At 46.1% G+C, this 23,451-nt stretch overlaps 1 protein-coding gene across 17 annotated transcripts in view; it reads right to left on the bottom strand.

The window, feature by feature from the left end:
- The window catches only part of TENM3 (teneurin transmembrane protein 3), a 453,850-nt gene that overhangs the window by 5,721 nt on the left and 424,678 nt on the right, over positions 1 to 23,451 (bottom strand). For all 17 annotated transcript variants that reach the window (XM_043557955.1, XM_043557965.1, XM_043557986.1 and 14 more), the window contains 5 exons: positions 17,723 to 17,898; positions 15,710 to 15,945; positions 8,073 to 8,369; positions 3,384 to 4,995; positions 461 to 591 (listed from right to left, as the gene is read on the bottom strand). In XM_043557955.1, coding sequence (XP_043413890.1) covers positions 461 to 591; positions 3,384 to 4,995; positions 8,073 to 8,369; positions 15,710 to 15,945; positions 17,723 to 17,898 — 2,452 coding nt within the window. The remainder of the gene's footprint in view (positions 1 to 460; positions 592 to 3,383; positions 4,996 to 8,072; positions 8,370 to 15,709; positions 15,946 to 17,722; positions 17,899 to 23,451) is intronic.

Below are 23,451 nucleotides of genomic sequence, written 5' to 3'. Positions count from 1 at the left end.
TATTTTCAATCTTTCCCCATGACACCCTGTTCATATTTGAAAAAAGTTGAACTTCGTGGCGTTGTTTGCGGGCCTGCTAATTTGTAATATGAATCCCCTGCCCTCCTGTTTATTGTATCTTTGCCTTAAGGTCCCAAGCGCTATAAATGTGCTGTCAGGGGGGTTCTCTGTAGAAACCCTGCACTCAAAAATGATCTCCCTCATTTTATTACCTTCGGATAATGTCTTTTTATGTTTTTATTAGCATCACTAAGAACAGATTTAAGCCTGTTTAACAGGCCCCTAGTTTGCTGAACAGAAATGTGGAGGGAAGTGATGTTTTTCTTCCCTAAAAGAGTCAAAAAAAAAAATCAGAAAGTGTCTTCGGTGCAGTTTTCACAAGGGTAGCCTGATTAAAGGGGGAAGTAAGTGCAGATAAGCCATCTATCACCTTTTCACAGTTTTGCTTTTTGTTTCTTACCGGCACATCCTCCCACTGCTGACTCTTCACAAGTTCGTAAGAAGGCTCCGTTAAATCAAATTTGGGAACGGGGAATCCAGGAATAGCATTGTGCAAATGGAAGCCAAATGTCACCAGCCAGCTGTTAACATCTAGGGGAAGAACGTTCGAAAGGAAAGGTGTTAGAGTTATTTTGTGCTTTCAGAAATTTCAATTCTTACCTGAAACTAAAAAACAAAAACAAAACACCCAAGTTCACAAACAAGATGTTTGCCTTCGTTCTACAAGGCAACACGCACTCTCTATTTTCAGACACGAAGACAATGGCCTCAGTCATGAAACGATGCCAAGGGCTACAGAAAACCCAGTCTAATAGGTACTCAGTGAGACTAGATAAACCGTCACGAGTGCGAAGTTGCACCCTGTGCGAGGAATAAGTGGTAACGGAGGGTAACCACAACGCACAGCAGCACGAAGGAGACCCAGTTGAGGAAAACAAAGGGATTCTGTAGTTAGCAAAGACTGGTCTTAAATAGAAGTTGTATGTTACTGGCTTTCAAAAGCGACTGCCCAAGGATATGCGGCTTCCACCACCCATTTTCTATTAATAAAACCCCTAAATTGAGAGAATTAAAATCAACAGTTGATTCTTAATCAAAGATGAATGCTGAAGGCTGGCAGGACTGGCCAGGGGCACAGAAGTTCTGATCACCATCAGCTATGACTTCAAAGGCTCACTGTGCACAGGTGGAGGCGAACTTTTTGGGGAGAGAACCTGGAAACCTTTAAAATGGTATTTTAAAATACTGCCATGTGACTCCAAAAGCCATTAAGCTCAGAATCAGGCTTTTATTCTATTCTGGAGGTTATAATGTTACAGAACTACTCAGCAGGCTTGCAGCTTTATGAGTACAGTTGGGTGTAGATTATTTTATATATTAAGCACATTGCTGGAAAATTTGAAATTGCATTTCACCTAATATATTTTATGCTGTTCCATCTCTCTTTTGATGTTTTTCAGAAAATGCTGCTATGGCATTCCCTGTAGTCCACGTTGCTAGGAGAGGATGAATTCAGGAGCTGTGGGCTTTCCAGCATTTCAGCCAGACCCTGTCAACACCTCTTAAATAACCAGTGGTAAACTGCTTGCCAGGATGATGGAGAACCACCTGCTTCCTATTTCCTTCTCTGGGGCACAAACTCTCACCTCATCACCAGGCTGGCAGATCCTGTGTCCAAACATCATATGGCTATAAAACCAGTGGTTTTCTCCCTCTTTTAAAAGGAGGGGTGTTGTTGTTGTTGTTGGTGGTGGTGGTGGTAGAGAGAAATCCCAAGTTCATCATGTAGAATAGAAAGTGATACTCTGTGTGTGTGTGTGTGTGTGTGTGTGAGAGAGAGAGAGAGAGCAAGAGAGAGCAAGAGTGAGAGAGTGAGTGTATATAAGATTACAAGGGTTCTTATGTTTTGGAGAAAATTCTCCTGAATGGTAGTGTCGGGGGCAAAGTTTCTCCTACTATGAATGATGTCTGTGTAACGGTAAAAAAAAAAAAAGAAGAAAGAAAGAAAGAAATCATAGGGTGTTAAGTGCTGAAAAATATTGCCAGCATCATGGGACTCGGATGCAGATGTGTAATGAGACACCCGAAGGAGAATACCATGAGGGTGTTGCTGAATCAGGATTCCGAACGAAGGGAGCGTCAGCTGGTTCACACGGAGGAGAGCTATGACAAGCTTTCGGCAGTCTGGGGAAGCAGGAGGCAGATGTGAAATGAACAGAGGGCAGCATTTTGAGAGCTGTACCAAGAACTGAGAAAACAGGCATCTCAGTATGCCTTCCGATATTGCGCAAGAAAAGAGCCAGCCTGGAGGAGCATCTAACACAAGCCAAAACAAAACAGAAAGCCTCACACCAAACCAAAAACAAAAAGAGGAAACAGGAAAGAAGCTGCTTCCAGGAAACATAAATGCGGCACAGAGGGTGATTATGGTAGTGTAATTCAGGAAAGGAAGGTGGAACCAGAAGGATTCAGAATCCATGCAGTGGAGGATGAGCGGAGGAGTCAGGAACCAGAGTGGTGCTTGCATAGCCCTGGTCTCTCTCATCCTGGTGGTTTTGTGGTGGCAGAAGTGGGATCAGATGATTTTTTTTTTTTTTTTCCCCCCACCTGGATCATGCGCTAAACTTGGGAGAGATCTTCATATCCCCACACTGGCAGAAAAACTAGTGTGTCTGTTAGTGGTGCCACCGTGCAAGAGCCGCACCAGGTGGCATTAAGACAGTAGTGAGAACGGAACTGGGACCCAGTGGCTAAGCAAGTGGTGGGAGAAGCTGTTCCTTTACTGTCCCAAGGTGATGGTGGTGGAGAGGGATGAGATGGTGAGTCACACTGTGCTGTGTGCCACACTGATTCTTCCATCAGAGCTTCACACACGTATAAGAGGAAAACCGACAGGACACATCTGTAAGGTAGTTAACCGTTCAAAGCAGAACTGCATATATTTTATTACATCTTCTACCATAAGGTAGGCATTATTCTCCCCATTTCATTGTTAAGGGAACAGACTAAAAAAAAATATATGTGACTTATGTATAAAGCCACACGACTTAACAGAGACAGGTTGGGATTGGAACTCCAACTTGGGGGCTCCCAAGTTCACCCTGTTTTCCATACCCCCATATCACCTCTCTTCATTCAGCATCATTTCAGAAAATTACGGCCTTGGGCATTGTAGACAGAACAGGAAGTAAAAAAAACCATGTCTCGGTTTCCCTTTCTGGCTTCTCTATGGTTTCATAGAAAAATAAATACCTTGAAAAGGTTAGGCATTTGACTTTGCGTGAATAAAATGGAAGGGCAGAGAAAGAAACTCCAGTTGTTCTGTGTGTTCATATAAGGATTGAAGTTATTCAGCACTTGGAAAGGAAAAATAAAATGCTTACCTGTGATGTAATCTTTCACATCATGGATTTTGCTTGCAGGGTTATTATTCCTAAACATGTAGAGGTTAAAAGGAGCTGGGTCCTTCCCAATTCTCTTCCAGATTTCTATGTCAGGCGTCGTCCATCGTCCTGCCAAAATATCATAATCTCTTTCCCCAAAGTGGATTAATTTTGTGAGTGGGTCATATAAGCCACCATGAAATCCAATTACCAGCTGAAAGTCAATATTGGAATCAAAATAGATTTCACCATATGCAGTATACTGAATCTGTTTTAGCATAAGCCCATTGCTACTGAAAACGGCCAAGGGTGTCCCTGTGTTATCTGACGCAATGTAGAATTCGTCCCCACTGCTGATTTCCATGGCAAAAAGATGTCCTTGGAGATCATAATAGAGAGAAGTGATTTCTGAGCTGGAATGGTTGTAGACGTGAGTAATCCTAGTGGGATAGGTTAAGTCCGCATAAAAAAACTGCAGGTGCTGTCCCAGACTGGTTTTGCTAGATACACGCCTTCCCAGGCCATCGTAACGATAGATCACGGTCCAGCCGCTGCCTTTGCTGTAAACGCGAGTCAGAAGCCCCTTGGAGCTGTACTCGAAGATCTCTGTGCCTCGCTGACGCAGGAACCCATCTTCATCCAGCCGGTACTGAACATCCCCCAGTCGAGTGATTCTGTCTCGCAGGTCATAGCGAAGAGGCGTCAGACGCGCACTGCTGCTCGGGTTCAGCAGATGGAGGTTTCCGTTCAGGTCATAGTTGTAACGCCACATGATCTTTTCATTCAGATAAACCGTCTGGAGCTGCCCATCAACATCGTATTCGTAAGCGTATTTGGTAGTGTTGGCAAAGGGCCCTATTTTAATTTCTCTTTTGGTTACCCGACCCATGTTATCATATTGAATCGTAATCCAGTACATGAGGGATCTGAATATCTCATACTGAATCTCCTTGATGCGGCCGTGGGCGTCAAAGTGCTTTGTGTACGTCATTACGGCCGTGGAGATGATCTGGTTAATGTCGTAATATATAACTCCAAATTTTCCGAACTGCTCAACTTTGCCAGAAATGTCATCAAACTGATAGAGATCAATGGGCAGTGGCGTCTCGTTGATGACACCCTGCATGCTGGTCACTCGGAAGCTGTTGTCGTAGCTGTAGTCAAATCTCGCATTTACCATCCCGTCTTCGCTGAAGCGGAAAATCTGCCTGTCAATCAGGGGACCAATCTGCCTGTATCTAATGGTGCAAATAAAACCATCACTCTGGAGGTTTACGGTTTTCAGGACGCCCGCTGTTTCATCGTAGGTAAAGCTGACTCTCGTGCTATCGTATAAAATTTCCGAGAGCCTGGTCTGCCTTCTGTACTTGAACAAGACCCTCCGACTCGTACCCAGGAAGGCCGTTTGCAGAAGGAGCCCTTCCTCATTGTAGTCCGTGATGACGGAGGCGTTGCTTTCTGGGGGGTTGTATATGTTGCGGTAGTAGCCAATGGACCGGATGGTCTGCATGGTGTGGCGAGCCACGCTCGGCATGGTGATGGCCGACAGCCGGTCCCACATGTCATATTCGAAGATGTACTGCCTCTGGCTGTGGAGCAGGAGAACCATGGACTGCAAAGACAGAACATACTGTTATTCAATATTTTCGTGAGCAGGGGAAGCAAGAGCAGAGATTCGGTGACCACATATACACAAACATTCCGCTGGAGAAAATGATTTTCATTTTAATTGAGTTATCCTTGACCTTACATGTTGTTAACGATTCCCTGCCTAATTTGCTTGGACGCTTAATCGTGAGGGGTTCTGCAATTAGTGGCTCAAGATTCATAATGTGCCACTTGTCACAATTGTACCATTCTTCTTCCAGGCACTCGCAGCCAGGCAGCAGACTGTCGATGGGTTTGGATAAGTCATAATACAGGCACGCGCGAAGCTGCTTTAAAGACAATATTTCAAGGAGAAAACAGCATATGGGAAATGCGATCCTCTCCATAATTAGCAATTATTTAGTGAGGTGGCTTTGCCCCCTCATCTGATTGAAGAGCCACTCAAATCATGTTTTCATTTCCAGTGCATCTGGGGGAGGAGCGAAGCATTCAAAATATTACCTTATGAAGAAGAGACATAAAATGAGCCCACACTGGAGAACGTGTGTGGAAAGCATCGATGTCGACAAACACTGCTAACTCGCACGATGAGAGCCGTAACACGGACCCAGATACGGTTTTTGTTTGTTTGTTGGTTTGCAAATGCTTACCTGTCACCTGGAATGACAATAACACCTGCATTTTGACATTTCCTTTGGTAAGTAATCGAATCTGACTTGAATCCCAGGTGCTGTAAGAACGGTTTCTGGGCTGCATTCGACTTGGGAGCTAAGTTAGGGAGTGAAGAGACCTATAGATTAAAAGGAGCTCTCTCTGCTCGTCCGCAGAAAGACAAAAGGCAGTCATTTATTAGGCCAGCCTGAGAGAAGCTCAGCCCTCAGGCTCAACAGTAAACAGTAAAGCAGAGCATGGGCGATTGTCTCCTTTGAGGAAGTCTCCTCCACGCCCCGCGAGGCCAAATGGAATGACCTCAGATCTAGGAGCAGGTGTGTGTTAGGAGCCCTCCCGGGACTCAGGCTTTGCTCTTGCCAGAGAAACACACAATCCCTCGTCCAAGGCTCGCTCCCTCTCTCTTTACTGTCCACCATCTTTGAAAGCACTTCGGGCGACAGGCTTCTGCTGAGTGCCCTCTGCGGGCGCACTTAGGGGCAGTCTTTGTCCGCAGGCTGCGAGGTGGATGCCTTGGACGCTTCAAGACAGTTTGCATTGCGCTAAGGAAGGCTTGGATTCTTGCTAGATTCGTAGGAAGTAGCACCTAGCTGTGTAGTCATTTAAAATCCCATCTGATGGGAGTTAATAAAATATTACTTGTCTTGCTCTAAGTTTTGGCCTAGCGTGCCTGTCCTAGCAAGGAAATGGCCAACGGTCTGGGTGGATCTTAGGGATCTGGGAGATGATGAAAGCACTTGTTGGCTTCTCCGATCCCCACTGAGAATGAGAGTGTGACTGATCTCAGTCACCGCTGGTGTCATTTCACGACAGCGGCTCTTATCAATGACCTGCTCCTGGTCTCCTTTGAAACATTTTTCGGCGACATTTATGATCACGACTATCAATGTTCAGGGTCTGGGTGTTTCTGTTATGCTTCTCTGTAATGTACTTAATTTAAATTGGGAAAAACGCCCCAGGATATGAAATGGTTATCCACTCCCAGTTTCTTCAGGAGAAAGCTGTCTTGGGGTTTGTTAGGCCGGAGGGTGACGTGTTTCCCAGGCACGAGGACCGGTTCCCAGGGAAGTGTGTGTATAGTGGGGCTTCCTCTGTGGTCTCTCCACAAATCACGGGTTGAGTAGCTAACGAGTGTGATGAATAGCGGGGAGGGAAACTTGTCATCTAATGGGCACGGTCCATTGTCTCAAGGGTGAGTCTCTTCGAAGGAGAGCAGATAAGCAGGTCTGTGAGACAACAGACTGACTGGCAAGTAGGGTCCTGGCTGGAAGGATTCCGAAGCTGGGAGGCGGCCAGTGGTGACCTCTGAACCCGACACTGGTTCTCTGGAAGGGTGGCCTGCGTCTCTCGGCTGTCTAGAAGCAGACGGGATGGCTCCCATGCGGCGGGGTTAAGGTTGAGACTGAGGAGTGGTGTAGAGCACCTCTAAGTGAACAGGACCACGTAAGGGGAGCACAACAATGGCACGGACGTGAGTCTCGGACGCGACAGGTCACTGTGTGCGATGCGCGTAAGGCTGGAGGCGGTCGCCATGAAGCGTGGAGTTTCTAACTTAGGCTGCTGCATGCTCGGGGGTGTGATAGGCATTGGAACGCAAAACGGGACCATTTCCCAGCGCTAAGGTTTGTCTCAAAGGCAAATGAAACCCTCCGTGAATGCGCTCTCTGGTGGATTATGTTTTTTAAGAAGGGAATTGCAGGGAGGTGGCCGGTTCCCTGTTCTTTTTCTTTCGCTTTCATCCCTCTGGACCACAGTCACTGGCCCCACACCTCTCAGACTGCGACTCGGCATCTGGCGCGTGGAGAACCTTAAATCATTTTTGGTGTTGTGCCTAGAGCTGAAGAATGGACGAAAGTCTTAAGATAGGATGCTTACGCCCTGGATATGCAGAAGAAATGAGAGACGCCACAGAGCACCTGAAACGTGGCTTTCTAAAAAAAATAGCCTCTTTTGGTTAATAATGCATAAATAGGATCTATGTGCTTTTTATGGCTATGTTGATGCTCTGCCAGCAACAACACAAAAGTGACAGCTTCAACTGTGCTAACGGAAGGCTCTTTCCTAAATGAAAGAGCTAGCACGGAGATTATTTACAAATGACTTCCATGCTCAAGGTCTCATTTGTGGATGTTGTCGATGTACAAACTTGGCAGGTGGACAGTGTGATTGCTTGTTTGTTTGCGGCATAAATCACTTAAAAGGGTCTCAGGTAGTAGAACTTAACTAAGGAAAAACTACTTTGCTAATGCAGAAATTCATCACTGCGGTACCAGTGTGACTTACATGTTGATACTTAGAATAACAAATGGAGCTCAGTCACCTGCCACTGTTTTTCTCCCCCGCAGAGCCCTGGGTGATCGCTGAGAACTACTAATCATCGCTTCCCTCTTGACTCTCACGGCACAGGCGTACCTTTTCTAAGTAGGTGTAACTCCACGTTTTGCCGTCAGCGAAGACCCGAGACACGATCCTCCCCTGGCCGTCATAATCCACTTTCTCGCTGGTGGTTCCCCGCTGGACGCTGGCAATTTGACCAGTGGATGAGTAGGTGACGTTGACGGCCATCAGCTTGCTGCTGGGCAACCACAGAGTTGGGTGTCCCGACGTGTCGTAGGCAATCCTCAGCAGGAATTTACGGTGGTCATCATAGATCTTTTCTGTCTTTGTTGTTCGGTCAAAGTCAACGGAAAGGAGGTTTCTGCCGTTAACCTGTGACAACACAAACAGCACGATCACATACATCACGCTATTGCAACGCTAGTCCCTTATTACTCTTCAGAGTCCCCCACTATTGTTTAAACACCATTTATGATGATGGATTCTCTTTTGTCAGTAAATTAATTTAGCAACTTCTTGGGTACAAGTGCAAGGCAGTAGATTAACAGCTCTTTTAAAAGGTTTCATTAAGCAGAAAGACAGCCTGGCGTTTGTTCAAAACCCTTTTCAATTAAATGTTGTAAACTTAAAGTACAACCGATAAGAAAAAATACCAAAACGTATTTGCTTTAACGGTTGCCCAGAAGATATGAAGCTGGTAAATCACTGTAAATTCCTCAAGGCCCCTCCCTCCATAAGACCCTGGAAAATAATTGCTTAGTAGAATAATCATGGCTACATTAAATAAAAGTGGTAAATGTGACTCCGGCCCTTTGAGGAACAGGTTAAGTAGAAGTTGGAACCCCCATTACTGTAAATTATTAATGAGTTTCAATAGCAGGAGGTTACACACATGATCATTGCTTTTGGCCCAGTGCTGAAATGTCACAAGTTTTTAGAATGCCTTTCCCTTTGATAACATCTGGGTTAACCGGCAGGGACTTTCAGATGCTTTGCTCCCGCATCTACACGGTCTATGTCTTGTGGTAAGTTTACAAATCTAGCACCATGTTGTTGTAGTAGGGTCTCTCTGTGGCTCTGTGCGATGTCCAGAATCTTTGACTACATTTGGCTATTACTGTCTGTGATCCAAGGCACATACAATCCAGCATTCGTTCTGGCAATGGAAATGTGGCCTCGGTTAAACTCTACTTTAACGGGACCCCCCGGGTGGCTCAGTCGGTTAAGCGTCCGACTTCGGCTCAGGCCATGATCTCACAGTTCCACGAGGTCGAGCCCCACGTCTGGCAGGACAGAGCCTAGAGCCTGCTTCGGATTCTGTGTCTCCCTCTCTCTGTGCCTCCCCTGCTTGCACTCTGTCTCTCTCAGATCTCTCTCTCTCTCGAAAATAAACATTAACAAAAATTTAAACTCTACTTGAAAAATGGATTTTCTACAGCAAGATAGAAGCTTTGGGGGGTGATAGCTTGTACCTACCAGAATGTGGATTGACTACTGGATTGTTAAAAATTAAATGGGAAAAGCTTACTCTTAACACGAACATGTCTTAGCTAGAACTTTCAAAACGGACAGCTGCCACTGATCGGTTACGCACACATATGCACGCACGCCACATCCACACTTACATATGTGTGAACATATATGTGTACGTGAACATGTAATACACATGTATATTATGTAAAATCTGGGATAAAACTAATTTGTGCAGTCTATCATTGACATTCAAGCCCCATGAAAAAGTACTCTTTAGGCTTAAAATTTTCCAGTCAGTGGTTCAAGGGGAGTATTGCAAAGTCCATGGACAGGTACAGAGAAGTAAAGATATAAACCACTCAGAAGTTCATGCTTAACAGGTGAAGTGATGCTGGGGGCACAAAAGCACCCAGACAGGTGATTCGTGGACACTGAGAAAGGGTAGAACCCCGGACGGAAATCAGGACATCTTCATTTTCCAGTTCAATCCTTTCAGATCCAGCTGCGGTGGGGGAAACAGCCCGCTCTGCCATAAGTGTGTCAGGTGTGTGTGGGGTGGGGAGCTGGGGAGAGGAACCCAGGAGTCTAGAGGCCTGATCTCCATACCTGACAGGGTCTAGAGGCAGCGTGACTCTGGGCTTTCGCCTCTCTGAAGCTGTTTGTCGATCTGTGAAGCGCCTGCATGAGAGGCTTTAGGCTTCTGTCAGTGACCCTGACTGGATTCTGACTGGCCAGCCAGCGAAAGGCTTTCTGGGCTTTCCCACGTGGACACGTCTGCATGTTAGTCCCTGCCTCACGTGAATTTTGTGAAACCTCACGAGCTTGGCTTTGCAGACTGCTTTGCGGACCTCGGAGAGAAGCTGCTAGCTAATATTCACAAATATGTATTTTAAAGCCTGTAGGAGGATTTGATTTGCTCTCAAATTGACTCAATACTGAACTGGCAGAATCCAGCCTTCATCTTCTATTTGCACAAAATTATCGATGCCTTAGGAAGAGGTTTTGCACGATTTGAACGGTTTCCTATGGTTCTTGTGTTGCTCCGATTGTGATTTAAAAGGGAAAAGACCAAACCAAACAAAAAACAATGCTGAACGCTTAGATTTTCCCTCTTTTCTCCTTCCTTGGGTTATTCCAGGCTGCCCACAGCCACGTGAGCCTCACTGTGTAGTTCCCACGGACTGTGCTGCCCACAGGATTGCCTCATCTGTTTGTATTTTACTTCGTATTCATTTTAATTTGTATTTCAATTCTTTATTGCCTGCCTCAACCACCCTTTATCTCTGCAGCGTCGTCGCCTCTGGTTAGAGCGGGAGCAATCTGGACGGCAGGCCTGCTAAGAGGGCCTGGGTACTAAACGGAGACGGGCAGGGAGAGCCCCGGAGCCCGCCTTTTCACCGCCTGCACCCCTCCTATGGCACTTGACTCGTTTCTCTGGTTTGTGGACAGGGCTACGCAGTGCCAGAGCACCCAGGTGACGGGCGAGTGGGTGTCATTACAGTAGCCATTGTGTGTGCCACCATACCGAACATGTCACCATACGGAAACATCTAGAAGCACTGTGAGACTGAACATCTGGGTAAAACTTTACATTTTCCTTTCTGTCCAGATGACCACTGTATATGCAATGCCCTTCTTGTGTCCTCTAGCTGAAGCAGTGGGGGAAAAATTAGAATGGGTTGTGTTTTCCCCAACATTCCCAGCACAGGCCAAGGTTTTAACCACCCTTACTGTTTCCAGGCACAAGTCATTGTTATTCAGTATGTAAAATTTCAAAAGATACTAACAGATCTTTTGTCTTCTCTGTTCTTTCCATACACGCCCAGACTTTCTCCTTCCAGTCAAGGGACAGAAGTCAAGGGACAGAAGGGCAGGAGTCAAGGGACATTTCCGTTCTAGGACACGGTCCTACTTTAACTATACCTTTTTGAAATTATGGCAACTTTCCAACCTTTTTTTTTTTTTTTTTGACAATCATAAAGGACCAGCACTGTTCCACGCCCCAGTGGCCTTCTAATAGTTTTAATATAAAAAATATCAATTTCAATTGAATAGTTCATCTAAGATGAAAACCCTTAGATCAGATCATTACCATCCCTCCAGCTACATAAAAATGAATCCAAATGTCGTGTTTGGACAAGAGATCACCACGAAGTCCTTTGTGCTCCATAGCATTTCTTTCAAGTAAGCACGGAAAATTCCTCATTTTCGAAGATCATGTCCAGCACGACTATAATGAATCACAGCGTCCCTTTGATATTGGGAAGGGGGGTAGTTATCATCTTCCCCGTAGAACGCTTGGAAAACCAAGGCGTAAAGACGTTACACAGTCTTTATGTTTACAGACACAAAGCACAATCGGATTATGTTCACGTATCTGGAATGTTATGGAGGGAAGCGAGGGAGGGCTGGCTCATTACCCAGGATACTTGGTGACAACATCACGGCTCCCTTGTGTCGCTGCTGGAACATCAACTGGCTGCAGATCGTCTTGTGTCTCTGCACGTCAGCCAGTGCTAACCGCACTGCACAATCCCTTCGAAGGCTGCGCCCCTGGGCTCCAAGTGAGAAACAGCATAGCACGCTAACGTGACGCGCAGAGGAAGATCGAAGCACGCTATCGTGTTTACGTGTGCCTTTAAACACCCTCTCGCCTTTCAAATTTTGAGGATTTCCTTCTGAAACGATTCACTAATTCTTCTCCTTTAAAGCATCTGAATTCTGGGCAAGTTTAGAAGATGGGTTTTCTTTTCAGAATGCCATAGCAGGTTTTTTGGTTTTTTTTTTTTTTTTATAACTGATTAAAGGCTGGTTCCAGTGTCCAGCAACATGATAAGAGAGAGACAAGCGATTTTTATGCCTGTGTCTTTTTTATTTTTAACTTGGCCACAAACAAAGCAAGCCATGGAAATGTCTAATCTTTATTTTGCAATGCTTTTTCACACCCCTCGATTTCATTTGCTTATTTCCTACTGTATTTCCCTTACGCCTTAATGCATGTTTCATAGAACATGCTTTAAATGTTGCTGGTTTCTTATTTTCCTTTTCTACTCCTTGCTTAATAAAAAACACTTTTTTAACTACAATATCTGGTGTCATATCTATTATATCTATGTAATCTACTTACAGTTAGGCTTGCTTATAGCAGTCAAACATTTGCAAGGATGTACTATTCATATAGCTTCTCTCTTAGATCTGGATGCAGAGAAATAATCTGTATTATAAGGCTGGCTTCTCCTCATTCATTCATCAAATAAATATCTGAGCGCCCACTCTGTGTCAGGCACTTGGTTGAAGGCAGGCATATACCTTAAGAAATGAAAGGAAGTTTCTGCTAGGAAATAACGGAAGGTAAGAGAGGAGATGTTCTCGGGCAGACTCCACATCCAGTCCTTACACCGGATTTTCAGATCATCACTTTCTCCCCAGAATTTCCCCCTCAGAACCACAGAGGAATGGCATTAGCAGTCAGAGCTGGCACATCCAATCTTATCTTGAAAGTAAGAAACCCTCCCTTGTGATCTCGGCATTGTCTCTAGGAGAGCAATCACACGGATCAGCTGGAAATCTGCTTCCAGTGTGACTGAACAGGCCACTCTGAATAGCATATTCTCTGAAACATCTTGCCAAGGCACTGTGGTTCCGCTGTTTAGAAGAAACCAACACCCATGCCTGCGCGCACTCTCTTTTCTTCCCCCGGAGAAAGTATTTGCTTCATTTTGAATCAGGCAGAGAACCAGAGATGTTAAGACAGGATTTCCTCTACTCGTCCTAAATTTCTTTTCATGCCTGGAAGAGCCATGTTACAAAGAACCAGAGGATACACTTAGACATAGCTCGTCTCCAAGAAGAGAAGGCAACATGTTACGTGGTCAGTTCCTGGGCAAAGTATTTCTCACACCCTTCCTTCTTTTGTTCTGTTTTCCTAACCAGGGTGCGAAATGGCTCTTTCTTACGCACCCGCCGTGGGGGTATAAATGCCCAAGGTCTGCATATGTGGTAGAGGTTCTCCAGGTTAGGGGTCGGGGATATATAATCCTGCCTTTTATTTAGTCGTAAAGTATTTTCTCACATTATCTCATTTGATTCTGTAACAACTGTGTGAAATGGAGGCAGGGCAGGGTAAATGGTATTTATCCCTTATCTGTATCCAGGGTATATAATACTGTATGCATGGTCTGTGCTATAAGGTCAATATCTATAACATATATAATGTCTGTTATAACGTCACGATGCTACAATATTGTCTAGATAATGTTAACTTACTTATATCCTGACACGGATATCATGGTATACACGAGGCAAATGAAGTCTGAGAGATGTTACGATTTCCCCATAAGGCTCGTCATTAACAAAAAAGCGGAGCCTGACCTAGAAGGCACGTTTTTTGAATTCTAGTCGGCGCTCTGTCATCTCTGGTATGCGGAATGGAGAGCAATAAATGGGAGCAGCATGTTTGTACCTTTTGGTGAAGGAAGTCCTGTGTCTGAGAACAGGTGGGACTGTATGTGTGTGTGTGTGTGTGTGCGTGCGCGCGCGCACAGGTGTGCATGTGTCCAGGGACATCATGCCCATTATAGGGATACAGCTGGATAAGATAAGGCCTGTGAACTCGCTTCCAGGCTGCAATGGCCCAAGGCAGCAGGGGGCCTGGGAAGAAGTGGAGGGGGGCACAGCACACAGGGGTGCAAGCTGCTACTGATTCCTCAGTTCAGTGGAGGAAAAGGCGGGAGCTACCGTGTCCTTGGGTCACAGACCGACCCTGCGGACGTGATCACAAGCCTGGAGCTGGTTTTCTTGCCTGTCACTTTCCCTTCCACTCTAGCCTTGCTCTTCCCTTCTAGCGTTCTCTCGCTTTTTCTCCTCACCTCTCCCACTGAGCAAGCCTCTCTCTGGCCTCCCCTAGCTCCCGCCTGCCAGAGCTGCTGAACCGGGGGGCTCGGAGCTGGGGCATCCTGGCTCCGACAGCCTGGATGTCGGTCAGGTGGGAGCGCACAGCACTGGCTCCAGGAGACCACGGATTGAGCGTCCCCAACACCTGCCTTGAAACTGAAGTGGAATCAGAACATAACCTGTAAGTTGGATACAGTCTGTGTTTGATCTACTGATTCTTTCCTACTTCATTTCTATGTCTTGCAAAGAGCCAGAGACAGCATGCATTAGCTGTTCCTTACTCGGAAGGACTGTCAAGGTATATAATGCTGGCCTGTTATAATAATAATTTAGCCATTTTTAGTGCAGGAAAAAAAAGGACATTATTGGTTATGCTTCATGTTGTGTTCTCTCTCCTTGATTTTTTTAAGTACTTTTTTTTTTTTAATGGCAAGGGGAAGTAATTTTAGGAATAGTTATCTACATTTATCTGATCAACTAAAATCTGTTTGCTAATAGAAAGGATGAATCAGGTTCAGTTTATAGTGGTCTGAAGGAGGTTTCTTGTAACCTGTGTTTTAGTACCTAATCTGTGTTGTCTCTAGCAAATAGCTGACATAAATCACAGCCTGCTTTCTAGTTATATTTGGCCCATGATGTGGGAGGGAGGGAAGAAAACAAAACAAAACGAAAAAACAACACCCAACAAGGCAATGCCGAGGACATTCTGCACAGATCAATTACGCTAGCATAATCAGAACTCTCGTTGCATTTCTCATAAAAACAACACAAATCAATAGTGAGGAGGCAGCAGTCAGGTTCTGTCATTGATATTCTCCCATGCATCCCAACGACACTTTAAAAATGCTGAGGATGCAAAGAAAGGATCCACCTTTCAATGGCCAGTCCATTTCTTTCTTTCTTTTTTAATTTTTTTTAACGTTTATTTATTTTTCAGAGAGAGAGAGACAGATTGTGAGCAGGAGAGGGGCAGAGAGAGGGGGAGACACAGCATCCGAAGCAGGCTCCAGACGCCGAGCTGTCAGCACAGAGCCCGATGTGGGGCTCGAGCCCATGAACTGTGAGATCATGACCTGAGCCGAAATCACGAGTCGGACGCTGAACCGACTGAGCCCCCCGGGGCGCCCCAGGGAAGAACTGATTTTTAATCATGGCTATCTTGAGAAAAAAAGCTTTTCTCCAAGAGCTGGCTTTTATTACGAATGATCTAATGGCGTGGCGGTGGGAGAGACCTGGTGCTCTCGGGGAAGGCCCTGCGCCGAGGGCAGGCCTGGACTGGGGAGGGTGACCGCTGGCACCCTCGGGGACGGCTCGGCCCCGTCACCTGCCGTCCGACACCGGCTTACCCTGAGCTTTCGACCAAAGACGTTGACTCTTCCTTGGGCTTGCTCTTTTCGGAACCTCCACTCCACCAAATTTTGCCCGTTTTCTCCAGGAAGGCTCATGTTTCTCTTGGCAACGGTGGGATTCGCCGTGCCGGCCAGGACATGCGGCTCCGTCTGGTAATGCGAATCCAGGCCGCTGGCGTAGATGATTCGAAGGGAGCCGTCGTACCCGATCTGGTAGCTGTTGCGTAACTGATCTGAAGAACAAGGAGCGGAAAACATGAACTGTAAGTCTGGACTCAACACTTGGTTGGCTGTGCAGCCCGAAGGGTTCCACACTTCTCAAATGCTGACCGAACTCCGCTTGTCAGGAAATAAAAAGTACTCAATGACGTCCTTTTAGAACGTATCGAAACAATGTTGATTTCTGGCATGTCCTGCTGTAACAGAACCGGCTGCATGCTAAAGGCAGAATTTATTTATTTATTTATTTATTTATTTAAAAAAAAAAATTTTTTTTAAAAAAAAAAATTTTTTTTTTCAACGTTTATTTATTTTTGGGACAGAGAGAGACAGAGCATGAACAGGGGAGGGGCAGAGAGAGAGAGAGGGAGACACAGAATCGGAAACAGGCTCCAGGCTCTGAGCCGTCAGCCCAGAGCCCGACGCGGGGCTCGAACCCACGGACCGCGAGATCGTGACCTGGCTGAAGTCGGACGCTCAACCGACTGCGCCACCCAGGCGCCCCCCCCAAAAATTTTTTTTTTAACATTTATTTATTTTTGAGACAGAGAGAGACAGAGCATGAACGGGGGAGGGTCAGAGAGAGGGAGACACAGAATCGGAAACAGGCTCCAGGCTCTGAGCTGTCAGCACAGAGCCCGACGCGGGGCTCGAACTCACAGACCGAGAGATCATGACCTGAGCTGAAGTTGGCCGCTTAACCGACTGAGCCACCCAGGCGCCCCTAAAGGCAGAATTTAAAGTCCTTCGCCACTTTAGATTCCTTTTTCTCATTTGCCTGACAAAAGAAGTGAGGGGTGAGTCTCCACATATGTGCAGTGGACGTTCTGGAAAGAGCCACCTCTGTGCTCTTTTAGCCAGGGTGTGACTGCCAGGCTCTCAGAAGACTCCCCTCCCCTAAACCCATCTATCCTGTACTAAAGATCTTTCGAAGAGATCTCACATCTACACCTTGTACGTAAAAAAAACGAGGTGATGTTCCCTCAAAACGGACTTTTAAAAAAGGGAGCCATCTTCTGTACAAAAATGCCTCTTATATTATAGCCTTCTGCCTCAATTTAAACTTTTTGAATAATATAGAATCATTGGGGGAAGAAAGGAATTCAAGCAGTATTAATTTTAGACGACGGCAGAGCTTACTTGAGAGAACTGGTAGAAATAACGAGTCAGAGAAGTTTAACTCAGATTTAGTAATTAGGCTTAGGGCTATGACCTCACAATTGCAAGTGTCATCGCAAACAGGCTTTTCCAAGATTATGTCAAAAAGGAATATGGCAGGCGGTCCCCTCATGAATATACTGGATACATATGTCTATGGACTGAATGAAAAAAAATAATAAAGTCCAGATAATACATAAGTGGGCGCTGAAAATTCGGTATCAAATGTCCAGTGATCCCATCATATGTGGACTGAAAGGCCACAAGGTGTGCAGATTCAGAAGGGGTTCTGTCTCAAGCGTCTGTACTTACTTGGCCGTGAAGAGGACGCCCTCCCGAAGACCGCAGAAGGTCACGGAGAAAGTGACTCGAAACGGGTCTGATGATGCCCGTGAAAGGTTGGAATGAAGGTGGGTTTGGAAGTGGCAGTGGGCACTGGGCTGATCTAACATATGTATGTTTCACGAAATAAACACTACCTGTAGACGATGGACGATTTCGGCTTACTTCTAGAGGTTTATGTTTTCACCTTCCCTTTTCTGTCTCATCTTAGCAAAGGGGGTCGCCGCGTTCTCCGGGGGGGTGCTAGTGGCATTTAAGATTATCAGCTTAAACTTACGCTTTCGGGCTTACCTTGAACCATGGTGTAGAAAGAGTCGATTGAAGACAGATTTGAGGTGATGCTGACATCTTCTTCGCGGCTGGATGACTCAATGTCCACCGTGATGGCCTTGTCCATGTCTCCATGGAGGTTTGTGACCACTCCCGTTGGAAAGGTAACATTGGTCAGGCGACCTTCGCTGTCATAGCTAAATAAAAGAGGCATCAACTCGGTATTAAACTAGCCAACTGCAGGTTCTTCTTACTTGTAAATAGAGGGTGCAACACTTTCAGCCGCACAAATTTGGAAGCATATTTGTCTTTCTGCATGAGCTGTGCAGAGTGAGGACTTCAAACGTGCTTTGAAGTAGTCAAAAGCCTGTTTAACACAGAAAAACCTCGCCGGTGAGAGCAAGAGTAAACAGAATAACTCTCCACCTCAGCATATTATTCTTTGAAGTGTGACCAAAATCCTCCTGCACGTCTAATTTGCTGTTTCAAAGGGAACGTGTTTACTGATATTAAATGCCTTAGTATTCTCCATATTTTCTACAACATAGATTTAATTCGCCGTTACATCAGGTTTTAAAGTTTTACTAATTTATGCCCTCTACAGCAGAGCAATATGAACGTATAAAACTTTGTGCAACAGTAATCATACACGTATGTATGTGCCTATGTAGAAATATTCTTTTCATATCTTGTGACGCCTTCAACAAAGTAAGAAAATAAAGCCTTTTAAAAAAACTTTCCTAGGGGCGCCTGGGTGGCGCAGTCGGTTAAGCGTCCGACTTCAGCCAGGTCACGATCTCGCGGTCCGGGAGTTCGAGCCCCGCGTCGGGCTCTGGGCTGATGGCTCGGAGCCTGGAGCCTGTTTCCGATTCTGTGTCTCCCTCTCTCTCTGCCCCTCCCCCATTCATGCTCTGTCTCTCTCTGTCCCAAAAATAAATAAAAGTTGAAAAAAAAAAAATTAAAAAAAAAAAAACTTTCCTATTCCTCAGTGTTGACACTCTTTATAATGGTAAGTTTTGGGGGGGGCGCAGGGCGCCTGGGTGGCTCAGTCGGTTAGGCAACCGACTTTGGCTCAGGTCATAATCTCGAGGTCCGTTGAGTTCGAGCCCCGCATCGGGCTCTGTGCTGACAGCTCAGAGCCTGGAGCCTGCTTCGGATTCTGTGTCTCCCTCTCACTCTGCCTCTCCCCTGCTCACGCTCTGTGTCTCTCTCAAAAAATAAATAAACACTAAAAAAAAAATATAATGGTAAGTTTCAGACTTAAGTGTTGGCAGGAGTGGTGATAATCTATCTCATCTGTACTGACACTGTAGCAAGGGGTGAGTTCTCAAATGATGACTTATTATGTCTACTGAACGGAGATGTAATATTTCCTGACATTCAATGATGATTTGCTTTTTTATTACATACTTTTTTAGCATGTAAGTAGAAGAGGAACTTATAACTAAGATGTTAGGACGTATTTTATTTTTATTATTATTTTTTAAGTAGGCTTCATGCCCAGTGCAGAGTCTAACACGGAGTTTGAGTTCATAACCCTGGGATCAAGACCTGAGCTGAGGTCAAGAGTTGGATGCTTACCCGACTGAACCACCCAGGTGCCCCAGGATATATTATTAAAACGCTGTCCTATAATCATAAATATGCATCGTAGATACAACATTTCACCAAAGAATTGATTTTGCGGTGACTTTACACTTTGTGGCAGCACCAGAGAAAATGTAAAAAATGACAATGTGGTTTGAAGAAAGAGAAAAAATAGCAAATTCCAGATGGAAAACGAGGAACTTCCCTTGGATAACAACACACGTAAGCCTGGATTTCAGATGGGTGCTCAGGCTGCTTTGTTGAGAAAAGCTCTAAGCGGCAATGGACACCTGCACCATATCCCAGTTACAGTGAGCCCAGATGCGGAACAGTAGAGAAAGAATCTTCTTAGCAGAAGACCGAAGTTCCCGGGGGAGGAGAGGATCCCGATAACCGGTGTGAATATGGGCAACAGGGAATAAGGGGCAGAAGAACATATTTAAATGATACTTTGGGATAAAAGGATAGGGGGTTTTAGAGGGTAAAAAAGTGGCTTTGAAAACTGTGGTTGGCATCTGAGAAGATTCTAGGTAACAGAAGTAGAGAAGATGGGGAGCAAGGGCAATACCACGGTGGAGACAGAAAGGAAAGAAGGAATGGGAGAGAGACGATGAGGTGATTCCATTCATCTAGTGGGGACAGCATCAGTCTGGCGGAGGGGGTGTCTGACCTGATCTGACAATTTGCCATGCTACTTAGCCAGCGGCACGCATGGGCACTCAGGAGAGACAAGCAAGCGCCCGAGAAGCAGAGAGAAAGAAAATGTGCCGTTAAGCGCGGTCATTGTTTGGACCCATAAAAGGCAGAGCTGCAATCAACAAAAAGCAGACCCCTTCCCCTCCCCACCATCCGAAATGCCCCTGGCAGATGAAGACGTCAATGAAAGAAATCCAACGTGGCTTATGGCTGTCGTTGCTTCTTAAAAGAAATGATTGCTCTTGAAGAAACGAGCAAGGAAGGCCTGGCTTTACTTATACGGAATTCCTGACAAAACCCAGCCCAAGGTCTGCTCATAACCTGGACATAATTCTTGCATCTCTTTAGTTCTCACTCGCTATTGTGTTTTTAAGAAACTGACTTCCGTCTGAATGCCCCTACGTGAGAGAGAATTCAGCACTGCACCCACCTCCATCCCACTGTACAGATGGAAAAAGGAAAAGACGATGTGCTCAGGTGACTCCCTCAGGCTCTCATGGCATCCAATGACTGGGCCCAAGGGATGCTTCCATGCACCGGGACCCCAGGCCCATGACCCCTCCTGTAAATCACAGAGCCTGCCGGGAAGTGGCAAACCATAGCTTTACACCGATGACGCCATCCGGCACTTTGCCGATTCCTTCTCGCTGCTGTCACTCGCCTGCCCTTTCTGCCCGTTTGCTGGTTGATGTTTCCGAGCTCCCTTCAACCTAAGCGGGAACGTCACCTTTCTCCCGCAGAAAGCATTTCCCCAACCTTTGCCGCTGCTCTTTCGCTGGCTTACCACACGCTCCACGTCGCGCTGGGAAGGCATTTTGTGTGCATCACCGTAGACCACGGGGTGCTGCACGTCCAGACTCTAACCTATCAGCCTTTGGCTCTTTGGAAAATGAAGCTACAAGTAACCTTTGTGGGTAGGAGAGTCAGAATGGCACAGGGGGAAGCTGGGATCTTAGCGGCCCGGCTTCCCACTCGAGTCCTGGAAGTTCTGAGTTTGTGCCTTCGGAGCAGTGGCTAGATCGACGTTAAGGTGCAGGTCGGGGGACGTGCTTGCACGAGACAGCTGCTCAGAGGTTCCGCCTAAGCAGTCATGCCGCCGTCTCTGAACAAGCTTTCCGTGCAGGCTACAAGGCTGGGGAACTGCGGGCACGAAAGGGCATAGGACGCCTGGTTGGGGACAGAGGACATGCATGGGAAAACCTAACGACAGGCAGCCACGTGAGGGGTACGGACGGCCAGAGCGCCCCGAGTGCGGGAGGAGGAGACAAGGTCATGCTGCCGTGACACGGGAAGGTCGCACAGGAACATGTAACCTTTGTGGGTAGGAGACATCAAGGTGGGACCTGAGCCCGGCCGTGAAAGAGATGCATGGCTTGGACACGCAGATAAGGCAGCACTGGTGACTGGTGACTGGGAGGGCGGGGGGCGGGGGGCTGTGAGCAGAAGAGCATCCAGGGAGGGCCCACTGTTAGCCCCCTGGGTGGGCTTCATCCCGAGTCTGTGGGAGCCGGAGAAGGTACAGGAAAGCGAGGCTTTCATCAGGCCAACGTGATGGCAGGACTGGAAGAGCCCAGGGGCGAAGGTCACAGGGCACGTGGGGAGCATTTCCCAGACTTCCCCGATGTTGCAGGGGGGAAAAAAATGAGGGACCAGCGTAGATTTCTTGTCTAAAAAACTATTACCTGTTACCTTCCGTCATCTCATAAAGGAAGGCCACTTAAAGAAACCCATGGGACAAAGGACCTACCTTCAGTGTGAGGGTCAGCTGTTTAAAAGGAAGAAGTAAAGTTTTGTGGGGAAAAAAAAAAAAAATCTCCGCGTCGTTTATTTATTTATTTTTAATTTCAGTGTGGATCAGTGAAAACGTTTTCACAGACTGGCACCTATGCCAAGAGAAATGAAAACAAGGTGGGCAAGAGACAGGAAGGTTACCAGGGTGACTGTGGATAAGGGAACGAGAGAAAAGAAGGAGTCACGGACTTCTAGGTACTTCCAGAAATGGCAGGCGAGCCCTTCTCTCCCTCCGCAAGAGAGAGGAAACAGCGCACCAACAAATGTCCAATTGTCCTCTGAGATGCACTGCCCCTACGTACTAAAAGGGGCCTTCCCATCAAATAAATGCCTCCGGACATCATCTCTGCTTCTGTGCAAGTCCGTAGCTCTATTTAATATTGCTTGGCCTTGGTGGTGAACCAGGCCTGCCCAGCTCGTATATCTGAGATGTAGCTTTCTTTTATTAGCCCTTTGAATTTACAATGCAACAGGCTCTAGGGAATTTGAATAGAACATCAACTTCATGCTCTCCGTTCACTCATCGGGTCTCAGCCTCCCAGCTTCAAATTCATAACACAGCACATTCTTTTCGCTCCCAATTGACCCTCTTCATAAAGGACTCTCCCTGGAAAAGACAAACTCCCTCAGGCTCTCCGTGACCTTTCACTGATGGGATGCCCTTATTTGATGTTTATCTATTTGTTCGTCTTTAATTTTGATTGCATTTTTGCCGAGACTTGCTGTTTTAGCCTTTGTGGTGTATTTTTAAATCTCTTTTTAAGTTTCCTAAGCAGTGGGCTTATGGACAAATGGCCCAGAGAGTCAGAGTCTCAGCCCTTCTCAGCTGAAATGCCGGCTTCATCCTGACGTGAAATTTCCTCCCTCCCCCTCATGGAGGTTCTCCCCCTTCATTCTTCCTTCCTGATCTCTCCGATCCCTGTGCCCATCCCCACAGCCACCCTAGACGTAAAACCTCATCTTCCTGCCTCCCGCCATATTCACTGACACCAGACTGAGCTTCTGAAACACCACTAGGAGAATGCTTCCCTGCCTGCTTATCTTCTGGGGTTCCTCAACGGAGGGAAAAATTGCCTGAATCAGACCGTTACCAGTACAATGTCAACAGACTATTGATATTGCAAATTTATTCAAGGGGAAACAATGTGTTCTCAAAAACTTTCTTTAAAACTCAACAGCAGGATTATCTGTGATCTTCAGTGTTTTCCCATAAGATGGCCTCTTTAATCAAATGTTTGTTTTAAAGATGATCTTTTGTTTTTTGGTTTTTTGTGTTTTTTTTTTTTTTTTTTTTTTTTTTTTAGAAAAATCCTGTTAAATTACAGTAGGGCTTTAGAGAAGCAAGCAAACCAGAGAGGAGAAGTGAACGTGATGTGGTCTGTTCTTTACCCCTTAGGCTGATTTCGGGCTGATAAGTCAGCGTGGCAGTGGGTCTGTCTCAAAAAGGAGACAAACTTATGTATTTACTCAGATAATGCTGGCTATTCCCCGCTCCCAACCCATTATTCTCTTCCCCTATAGGAGAGTGAAGCTACTGAATGTGTGCTCTGTCCCGACTGGTTTCTCCAGCCCAAACTCAGCCTGCTCTGAGAAGGCAAGACAGCAGGAAATGCAGGTTTCGTTATATTCTGGAGACCCCTGGATGGGATAAATGTTCAAGTGGAGTCCTGACTGCC

Source organism: Prionailurus bengalensis, chromosome B1, assembly GCF_016509475.1.
Source record: "Prionailurus bengalensis isolate Pbe53 chromosome B1, Fcat_Pben_1.1_paternal_pri, whole genome shotgun sequence".
Classification (NCBI taxonomy): domain Eukaryota; kingdom Metazoa; phylum Chordata; class Mammalia; order Carnivora; family Felidae; genus Prionailurus; species Prionailurus bengalensis.
Note: the sequence above shows the minus strand (reverse complement) of the source record. Positions and strands in the feature narration are given on the sequence as shown.